Source organism: Phymastichus coffea, unplaced genomic scaffold (genome assembly GCF_024137745.1).
Source record: "Phymastichus coffea isolate CEN01 unplaced genomic scaffold, Cenicafe_Pcof_1.1 PCOF00192, whole genome shotgun sequence".
In the NCBI taxonomy this organism is placed as follows: Eukaryota; Metazoa; Arthropoda; class Insecta; order Hymenoptera; family Eulophidae; genus Phymastichus; species Phymastichus coffea.
Window position 1 is genome coordinate 254,311 of NW_026707003.1, and position 10,724 is coordinate 265,034.

Below are 10,724 nucleotides of genomic sequence, written 5' to 3' on the forward strand. Positions count from 1 at the left end.
CAGCATGACTTATTCTTGCCCATTAGAATATCCAAGTTGGCATGCAAAGGGTTAAAATAACCTGATAAATAATAGAGAAACATAAAAGAATGAAACACTAGTGATTAGTTAACTAACAAATAAATAACACTAGTGATCGAAGAATCAAGTAAGCATATCCGCGCGAGCGAGCGCGCATATGTCGCAGTGGTCGATTGGAGGGGGGGGGGGGGGGGTCGACGGTCGGCGTCAGCGCTGTGACTCACAGTGCCGCACCAGCCGGGCCGGCGAGACGAACTTCTCGCTCAACAGGCAGCCGCCGTTAGCGCGAGGCCGACCTTGCAGCTTTCGATTGTGCCGAGGGCTTTCGCCGTTCTCGTAGACTGCGCGGCTGTTGACGCGTCACTTCTCGCTGCGAGGAAGCCAAGTGAGTTGCGAAACGCGGAGTCTCGCCCGGAGGACGTCGTCGTCGCTCGCCTTGGCTAATTTTCAACGAATGCCGCGTTACGCTCGCGCGCTTTCGCGACAAACGTGTTATAATGCCGGATGACGTTTTGGAAATCAGCTTGCGATGATTTTACGATCGATCTCGGTTTCGGCGCGAGTCGCGAAATCGCGGCTTCTCACTCGCAATTTATAAGACGCGCAACGGCATATAGCGCTGCACTGAACGCTGCTGATAAGGGATCGTACGGTCGTCGAGACAGTTTTCTTCTGCCGCGCTACGGGAACACTGCGAGGAAAAACGTTCTTTGATTCGCCGCGAACTCAAATCGATCTTTTCCCACTGCAAAGACAACGATTCTTGGAAAAAGAGTGGCTGGGCGTTGTCGCATCGAGGCTCTCTTGGACTTGCGTCGGCCAAGTTTTTACTGAAAAATCGGCGATGCGCTGTCGCGTACGCACCTTACAGCGAGAAGCGGAACTCTGTCTCGGCGCCCGTCGGCAGTTAAGCGAGCACAGATAAGACGCACGCGGTGCATCCTCGCGAGTCTGCATTTGTACGTAGCGTAAGAGAAGATCGGGCGAAACGAGCCGTCGACGTACCAGCGAGGACGATAAACCGAGCACCTCTTCGCGATCGCGCCCGCACTGCCCTCGAAGAAGGGACAGCCCAATTCCACTTGGCGAGCTCTTCCCTCCAGGGACAGCCCAGCACGGGATAGAAAAAGCGCCCCTTCGGTCGGAGGCCGCGGCGCGAGCGTATAGATTGGACGGCGGCGTTCGAGGGGGAAGACGCGGGCTCGACGCGGCGACGAAACCGAGAACGGAGAGGCGGATGTGTCGCGCACCACGGGGCGCGCACACCTACCGCTATCCACGCTCGAGCTTGCGCCCTCGGGCAAGCGACACCGGCGCGCCGGGCCGGCTGGCATGGACGACACTGCGGCGCGCAAGCTCGCCTCAAGCTGCCATGCGCGTTGGGAAAAGCGCGTCTTTCGCGGCAACTGGTGCGCTGCGGAGGCCGTCGCGCATCCACGGCGCACGTCGATTGTCCGCAAGGAGATTGTCCGCGCGCGCTGCTGCTGCGCGAATCGACCGGTCGACCGATTTGCTCGCAGCTGTTTCGCCATCGACGGTGCAGAAGCTCGCGGCGAAGCAGGAACGCCGAGAAAGATGCCAGCACCGACGTCGCCATCAGTGCGGGCGACCCAACGCTCCCAGCTTCAGCAGCTCAAGTTCAAAGCTCATCAAACTGCCGATGAGGTTGACGCTGATCATTCTCGACCGTGGCCAATGTCTTCGCCACTTGCCGCTGATCTATTTCATTTGTTTGTAGTCGCTGGAAAGCACAAGGCGTATGCTGGCTATGTGCGAGGAGGTGAGATGTCGCACGGCACTAGTGGAAAGCAGACGCGCGATAAGTTTGCTCTTGCTCGTTTTTTCATTGAGAATTCATTCCAGACAATCGCGGTTCAAGTAAACTTGTGGCTTTCTGCCTTTGTCGCGTGCTCCGTTGCATTACCTTGGACATCGAGTAGAGCGTAGGCGAGCCGTGAAACTGTACCGGTCGTCTTGACCAATTTTCGGTGCATCGGCTCGCTCTCACCTGCTTTAATTTTCAAAAACAGCGCCAATCTTCGGATTGCCAAAGATCTCTCGCAGAAATAAAAACGGAAAACTTCGTGAAATCTCGTAATTTCTTTGTTTCGTCGCGCGACGATGTTTGTGCGACTCGCAGCTTATCGCGTCTGCGTCGCAAACAAATGTCGAATTGTAAGTGCAGCTAAAATGACGCCAATCGCATCGATCTATGCGGAAATTTACGCGTTCGAAGCTTTCGCAAAAGTGCGACGAAAATACGCAGCGCCAGAGAAGTGACGTTGACGACAACGGCGCAGTCGACGTGGCAAACGCAGCCTCGAGGCACCGGGAGAGCATCGGCATCGCCGTTATTGATACGCGACAACGCGAGACCGACTCGCTGTAGCCAAGCCCGCGAGCGATATTTTATGCAACGAGGTAACCAAAACAAATGACAATCACTCATCTGCACTCCGCGATCGCGTTGCGTAACTCGCTGCTCCGAATCGACGTTTCGCGTTGGCTCGAATCTGAAAATGACGCGTCTCGTCAGACCGACTTCGATTTGACGCACGCAAGATAACTTCATGCCCCGGAGAATGATCGATGCGCCAGTCGAAACCCAACCCGTCCAACTCGCTACTCGATGTAACACTGCAGCTGGACATGCTTTTTTTTCACGCGCTTCCTCGGTCTGCGTACGTAGAGCAAGGAGACAGGCATTCGCACTCTGGTCGCTCTCGATGACCAGGGAGGTGAGTTTTCAGTTCACTCAGGACCACTTGAACGTTTTTAATGCTGACTTTTCGTTTATTCATGTAGTGCACCTTCTCTCGCATTATTTACAATCTTTATGCGCACCTTGCAACTTTGTTTTGACGTTACTTTTTCACGACGTTATTCTTCATTATTTTTTGCAGTCAAAACCTGTCGTTTTTTTTTCTTCAGTTATGCTTGTGATGCACCGCATTGTTTTTTTATCACAATTGATTTACAAACAAATTCTATGATTAGTATTTAGAAAAATCATTGTTGAGTAATTGTTATTGCAATCGATGTATTAGTTAATCGGTGTTCTACAACTAGTTGATAAGTTCTTGGTAAGCGTGAGTCATTTGGTCACAAAAATTTATTTATTATATGTTATATTAATTGTTACATTCCGTACAGTTCTTGTAAATTGTGTATCACTTAGGTCCGTCGTGCATTTGGCAGACTATCTGTACAATAAGAAGCTCTTATTTAATTTTTAACTTAGTTACGTGGACACGTATACACGTATATTTTGAGAATTTGCACATTTTCTAATATCCTTATTTCGGAATGCGAAACACGAATAACCGGAAACTTATGCATTCGGAAATATTTGACATTAATTATAGATAAAACCGTCTCTTCGACAAAGTTATCAATAATTCGAATAGGTATGTTGCAACACTTGATAGTAGCATATGAAGCAACTGGAAAATAGACAAGCGATATTTATGAACGTAGTATACAGAGACACCAGAGGCTACTTGCCTCTTTGATTGTGCATCCTTTTGTATTTGAGTAATCCGTCCATGAAAATAATGATATTAAATAGTAACTTTCGTCAATGACGTGTACTTGTTTTTTGTAATTTCCATTTGAAAGATGGCCGTTCAAACGTAGCAACAGTAATGTCTTTCGTTTAACTGCACTAAGCAACAGAGCTAATTCTATTATGTAACAAAGTGTTTGTTTTTCTTGAGACTTTCCGAGCGTAAAAATTGAGAAAAATAGCATAATGGTATAGTTTCATGCTCACCGACGTTTTAACGACTGTTACTCAGATTTTTTAACGTCCATACGTGCAACTTCTCAACTTAATTTCACTTTAGGTTCAAAAATAGAAAATCTGTAATTTATGACGTATTTCACGGTTGCTGCGATACTTCCGCACTTCCATTCTATTTGTTGTTTGGCGTGCGAACGCCAACGTGGTGTCAGCTGCTAAAATGCCGAATTCCGCTGGCAGCCTTGTCTTCGTTGCACGTTAATTGTCGTGGCTCAATGTCTCGCGCACGAGACGCGGAGATTGGCCCGAACGAGCGCTAAAACACGACGATCGGTAAACAGAGCAGCTGGACCGGGTGGAAGCGGGCCAAGACCAGATCAACGCCGACATGAAGAAGGCCGAGGAGAACTTGACGAGCATGGAGAAGTGCTGCGGGACGTGCATTCTGCCGTGGAACAGGTAGGCGAGGCGTGCGTTACCTTCCGCTCGCGACTAACAGCTCGCCGGCGACGCGCACAGGAGCGCGAGCTTCAAGGAGAACGAGACCACGTGGACGGGCAACGACGACGACGACGACGACGACGACGACGACGACGACGACGACGGTAAGGTGGTGAACGACCAGCCGCAGCGGTTGATGGGCCAGCGCCACTGCCTGGGTCCGCAGACCGGCTACATCGGCAACCTCACCAACGACGCGCGCGAGACCGAGATGGAGGACAACATGGGCCAGGTCAACACGATGATCGGCAATCTGAGGAACATGGCCATTGACATGGGCTGCGAGCTCGAGAATCAGAATCGCCAGGTCGACAGGATCAATCGCAAGGTCGGCACGCGCGCTTCGACTAGCCCCGGCCTTTCTCGCTCACCGCTTCCTTCCCTGCGTTCCTGCCTTGCAGGTCGGCTCGAACGACACGCGGATACATCTGGCCAACGAGCGCACTCAAGTGCTCCTAAAGTAAGCTGTCTCGTCCTCGCATCCTCCAGCCGCAACAGGTTTGCCAAGATCGTTTCGACTCCTCGTTCGCTCCGTACCGCTGCAGATTCGCGTCGACCTGCCCTGCTTTGTACAGCCACTTTAATTCACAGACCAACAATGAAATATCACATTCCACGCTGGCTCGACTATGAGCTGTGTAGCCTTTCGCGACAGAGAAGGAGATCTGTAGCGCGATACAGCTCGCGAGATCTTATACTGTAACCTAATTAGTTTTGCCGAGCTTGGCTCGAGTTCACGCTGTACGACAACTTGGCGCACCGAAAAAGCCTGAACATTGACGCGCAGATTTTCACGTGTATCGTAGAAAAGCAAACGCACATTTCTGCGCGCAGTCGCGCGTCTAAGTATGCGCAACAGCTTGATTTGCATATTTATAAACACAAATTTTCGCACGAACATTTTGGAAATGCTTTCGACGCGAGACTCGAGTATCGAGCCACAAGCATTATCGAGACGGGAACAAACACGAGGGCGCGAGATTTCGGAGACCTCAAAACACATCTCCAATTTATTTTATAATTTTTGAACGCATGCTACTGCCATGTTTTGATTACTGCCGACATCGGTCTTACAGTGCGTGACAGAAACATAGTAAATAAATAAACTCAGATACGACCAAACGCCTACGCAATAGTCAATCTGGCACAAGTGATACGTACAAGCACTTTTTTATTGACGACCGTAGCATCGGATTATTGATGCCATGCTATTTTTTTGTGGCACAAAAAAGAACGTTGTATGCGTGTATAACTGTCGTACCCATGGTTACATTTTATTATGACAACCAACTGTTGAATTATATATTGTATAGATGTGATCGATTCGCCCTTTGATTGGTCATTATAAAGTTAATAATAAGAAAAACTATGAATTAAAATAACTGAGTAGAAAGAACGATTTACCTGTTGTGATAAGCATCTATTTGTTAGTTATATACTAACATCATCATAATCATTTTCTAATTTTTCTACATTAGCTGCTAACGTTATTAGGAGATTCTCGCCAAGCTCCTCATGTCTATTTTCAAATAAGGAGTAACTATTTGACTCTGTATCTTTTCCAAAACATATCTCCAAATTTTTCGATAAAGTCCCTATAAATCTAAAATCTCTAGCTTTTTTTCAAACTATTTAGTTTTACCGCATAAACAAGTAGCAAATGCAATCTTTTTTGTTACTTCACTTATTTGCTTTGCTATCAATTTAAATTGCTTAAAGTACTATAATATAAACGAATGATGCCATCATATGTGCCAGGTTTTAATTTATTATGTAATATTCAATAGGTGTGACTATATTTGTTGTCAGTGTAATTATTGGGGAAACTAAGCTAGTTGTTTCCGAAGGGAAACTTGTTCCGTTTGTAGTCGCTGGATGATTCGTTGAAAATTCGATATTCAAGTGTTACCTGATCTATAATTTTTGTCGACGCCACCGTTCAAGTTCACGTTTGGCTCGTACATCCCCTAGCATGCCGTTAAACATCATTGAGTTGATTCTGCGCCGCATTGAATGCCAACAGTACTTCATAGAACAACAGATTAATTTTTAGTAAGTTTCGCGGATACGTCACTTATCTTCATCTAGTTATCAGCCATCGCGCGTCTGTTAACTGTCGAGCGTGCGCCAAATACTAAACACGAATAATAAAGCGAACTTAAATCCACAAAAATCGCTTCATTAGGTGCTTAAATAACAGTACCTGCATTTTCTATATTCTTATTAGTTTGCATTTGTTGTTATTGCGTTGTAAAGCCATTTCACTGCTAGCCGTACCAGCAGCCACCTAGACCTGTGAACTTGTTTTTGTCTGACATGGGACGTGAGTTAGTACGTGGTATTTTTCCAGACTTGTGCAAAATGTTTCCATGACATTTTAATACTCTTCAGACGAACCCAAAAAATGAATTTAACTCACAAACTCACGCAATAACAAACAAAACTATTTATTATAAAAAGGAACAAGGACAGTATCTTTATTTAGAAAATTTAAAACAGGTTACATCATATCATATCAGTAACAAGCTGTCAACACGACTAACTAAAAAGATTGAAAAACCTACCAAACCGGAAAAGTAACAAACTGTTTAGCTATATAGTTGTTCTTTTCTTAAAAATCGAGCAACATATAGCAATATTTATGACTGTTATTCTCGTATGCCTACTGTGGTTAAATATGAATGACAAACGCTAATTCCGTGATCGTATAATTGTATTATATAAAGAGTATATTTTAGCTTTGTAAATCTATGTAATTGTATAAAATACAAGAAAATATAAAATAATTATAATAAAAGAATTTAAATAACAGTCTTTTAGATTGTCTTGATACACTTTTTCGTGATTCATTCTTCGACTGATTACACGAATGGCTTATATTGTTTATCTGCAAACAACATATAAAATTTGAAGAAATGCAGCTACAATATATGCTATTTGTGGAAAGTCGTTGAGCAAGAAGGAAAACTGAAGAATGTCCTTTTTATTTGACCAAATGTAAATATAATAAATTTTTTAGTATTATAATAATCTTTACAGTATTACTTTTTGGGACACATTACAAGTGCTTTTCGCGCACGACTATATCTCGTGCTGTGATGTGTCACTTAGGCTACAATTTTTTTTTCATTTATTATTTTTTTTTATTGTTGAGATTTTTAAAAATGACATCGTCACCACCCCATTTTTTTGTATGATCACACGGTCCTACTTAAGTAGTGCATTCTGACGGTAGTTATTTCAAAATCATCTTATCGTTCGATTGTTATGATTCAACTAATCTTTCACTCGTTTTGTCAACGGTTATTTTTTTGCTGTACAATTTTCTTTGTTTATAACCAACAATTATACAATCATTCAGTTAACACTTGTACTGATCATCAATCATCATAGTTACAGAGCATTATAAAAACAAAGATGTGTAGTTACAAGTTCTCTTGAGGATTTGTTGGATTAAAATCATGAAACGCATCATACATATAATTACAATTTTGTAAAAAAATTTGTGAAAAATTTGTAATTTTCGTAAAAAATTAAAATTATAAAAGTCACATTATGATATCTCGAGTAGTCATTAGTTATAATTTTTAATCATTGAATACTCAGAGATTCTTAAAGTTCAAGAGTATACACATAATAATCATCATCATATTAGTTATTTTATCAAATTTATTGTTTACATTTAAACCATAATTATACCAGCACCAGTACAATATAAAACATTCGTTTTTACAAGGGCCTCGAAAAAATGACAGTAAGAAGAAAATAATAAATCGTCATAAAAGTAAGTGAAATGGAAAAAGCAATTGCATTGAAATGAATCTCTAATAACGATGCACATAAGAGAGACGTAAACGAGTTTTCGGAAGCTGACTGAGCAAGAAATAGTAGCAAAAAAAATTGATCTATTGTATGGTTCGTGCTACGTCATTGTCCATTCTTGTAATGTTGAATAATTATGGCGCTTATTTCTACAACAAACTATATGTTAAAAGGCCCCGGACGTCTTATAAGACAAGTTATATATAATTATGTATATGTTTATGTATATATCTGTAATTGTATAAATTCTAACAACAAAAATAAAACCAAATGCATGAGACAAATATAAAAAAAAATAAATAAAGAAAAAAAATCAAAGTTTGTCTCGCGATTTGTGAGCTCAGAGCAGAGTTGAATCAAGTGCACTAAAAAGCTCGTTATCTTGCAACATATCGGTACTATTGATAAAATTTAGCTCGTTATCATAGCTTAGCGGATCGTAATTTGTTTGCTTATTGTGAATAGGACTACAGCTGTTAATGCTGGACATACTGTCACTATTCAAACTATTTGTCCACTGTGGCACTGTCTGTACTTGATCCTCGTTTTGTATGTGCAATTCCGATATTTTATGTTGCTGCCGTTGTTTCGAACCAGCCGTCAACACACTCGAGTTAGTACATTGGAGCTCCTCTTGAATAGCCTGCATCTGTGAAACAGATCAAGTCATTAGCTTTTACATAAGGTTCGCTTGTTTTTTGTTAATTTATTTTACATCTCCAAAACCAGTCGGAATGATTGTGAATTAAATTGCTAAGTTGTATTGAAAGCAGTAAAGCGGATAGAATAGAAGCAAGAGGTTTTATCTGCTCTCTTTTTTCGGCTTATTTCTGATATGTATCGTTGAAATATTGTTGCTCTCTGAAAAAACTTTGAAACACTTTTATCTTCTCACATGCCTTCAGATTTGATTTTTTTCTTCGCGTAGACATAGATAATAATTGCCACGAGAGACGATTATAAATCGCGCAACGCTTGTTGGAATCATTTACTTAATTTTTTATGAGCACTACTGTAAATTTCAAAGAGTTATAGATAAGCAGCGGAACAGGTTATAAAAATATTCTTTGTACATTGTAATTGTGAAAATTAGAATAAAAATAAATAAATATAAATAAATAAAAATAAATACTTAATATCAAAATTAATTAACAAAAGATTATTCGCCAAAAAATGTATAATCACATAAAAACTTATCGATCAGCCTGAAGAGAAAAGTCAAAACAAAGCATTTTGCACGGCGGAAATGATAGAGACGTACAGCAACAAAAAATAAGAAACAGGAAAAAGCAAGTATAGATAATAAAAGGATCGGAAGGACGGAATAGAGGAAAAGTATTGAGAGGCAGCAATAGCAATTCCTTTTTTACAATGATTTTTGCACATGATATATTTCAAAGTAACGATCAATTCAACACTTTCATATAAATTATCATTTTTCACATGTCTCTCTGTACGAATATGTTCTCTTTATATCTGCAATATTTATAAAAATATTTATAGCTTTAGAAAACGAGATTTCACTCGTGCATCGACAATAACGCAAAAAAGGATCTGGTTCTTGACTGAGCAATTGCAAATAAAATTTTCACGTGGTGGCGTCAATATGAGTCGTTATTTATGAACGTGGCAGTCTTATTTGTATTTGAGCACGAACTTGATCGTTTCACTAACAATAAACTTGGTCTCGGATAATCGCATTATTCGTAAGGTGCGGCTGTTGTATATTTATACTTATTTCATTTTTCTTGCTGGACTATTTACACGAGCTCTGATACAGTGCGAGCAATCAGTAACGAATCGCAGGAGTATTCATCATAGTTTATGAAAATTTAGGGCGGGGGTGGAGTTTATCTTGGATATATAAATGTACAACGCTAGATTATGTGGTATTGGACAATGGCGTTGCCCATTGGGTGGAGCACATTTATAGCAGGTACTAACTTTGTTTGCGCGGTTTTCACAAGGAAAAAATTGACGCTTTGACAAACTTGAGTCCGAGCTAAGTGAGATCAAATAGGCTTACATACGTATATGCGTGTCTCGCTAACGCCAACTCGGGTGTCGTTTCGAGCTGGAAAAAGTGGCGTATAATGAAGAGAAAAAAGCTGATGAAGTGAAAGAGGTCAAAAAAAGAAGTAAATGAGAAAAGCGGGCAGGCGAGTTGTCAGGCAGTATGTTTTTTTCAGAGGAAAAAGATAGATAGAGAGAGAGAGAGCGAGAGAGAAAGAGAGAGAGAGAGAAAGAGAGAGAGAAACAGACAGAGGAGAGTGGTGTGTGAGAGAAAGAGAGAGAGAGAGAGAGAGTGGCGGGCTCATTTGGTGGCAATGCTCCTAGAGGAGCTCGGGCTGGACTTGGCGATGGGACAGACGTAACCGGCACTCACATCGCAGCCGGAAACGAGAAGATTCATGAGAACGCTGCTCGAGTGAGGAGGTTGGCCAGTGGCGGACCTCGTACCACTTGTTGTATCCATGCGCCCGCCACCGTCGTCCTGGTGAAGGCCTAGTGCTCTTGGCTCGGATTGCTGCTGCAATTGCTGCAATAGCTGACTAGCCGGATGACTGTCGCTATGTTTCGCTCGCTTTGACAAGCTCTCGCAGCAGGATTTATGCGGCGATGTGGCGCTCGGTCGTTT

General features: G+C 42.3%; 2 protein-coding genes across 9 annotated transcripts; one reads left to right on the top strand and one right to left on the bottom strand.

Annotated features, from left to right (window-relative positions):
- The first annotated feature begins 50 nt into the window (after nt 1–50).
- Nucleotides 51–4,967, top strand: LOC131673708 (synaptosomal-associated protein 25-like). Of its 8 annotated transcripts, XM_058951928.1 has the most exons (6): nt 51–1,686; nt 1,760–1,801; nt 2,711–2,759; nt 4,105–4,222; nt 4,283–4,592; nt 4,666–4,863. In XM_058951928.1, exons 1-6 carry the CDS (start codon nt 1,354–1,356, stop codon nt 4,726–4,728), a joined length of 915 nt encoding a protein of 304 aa, XP_058807911.1. In that variant the 5' UTR covers nt 51–1,353; the 3' UTR covers nt 4,729–4,863. The 8 variants fall into 8 exon arrangements, 7 of the variants coding, with proteins under 7 accessions (XP_058807911.1, XP_058807914.1, XP_058807912.1 ...); XM_058951931.1 differs by lacking the exon at nt 2,711–2,759 and adding an exon at nt 1,885–2,442 and having other exon boundaries at nt 4,283–4,967; XM_058951929.1 differs by lacking the exon at nt 2,711–2,759 and having other exon boundaries at nt 1,760–2,442; nt 4,283–4,967.
- Nucleotides 4,968–4,987: 20 nt separating this feature from the next.
- On the bottom strand, nt 4,988–10,718 carry LOC131673709 (uncharacterized). Its single transcript, XM_058951933.1, has 2 exons — nt 10,473–10,718; nt 4,988–8,735 (listed from the first exon to the last, which is right to left on the bottom strand). Exons 1-2 carry the CDS (start codon nt 10,560–10,562, stop codon nt 8,427–8,429), a joined length of 399 nt encoding a protein of 132 aa, XP_058807916.1. The 5' UTR covers nt 10,563–10,718; the 3' UTR covers nt 4,988–8,426.
- Between the last annotated feature and the right edge of the window lie 6 nt (nt 10,719–10,724).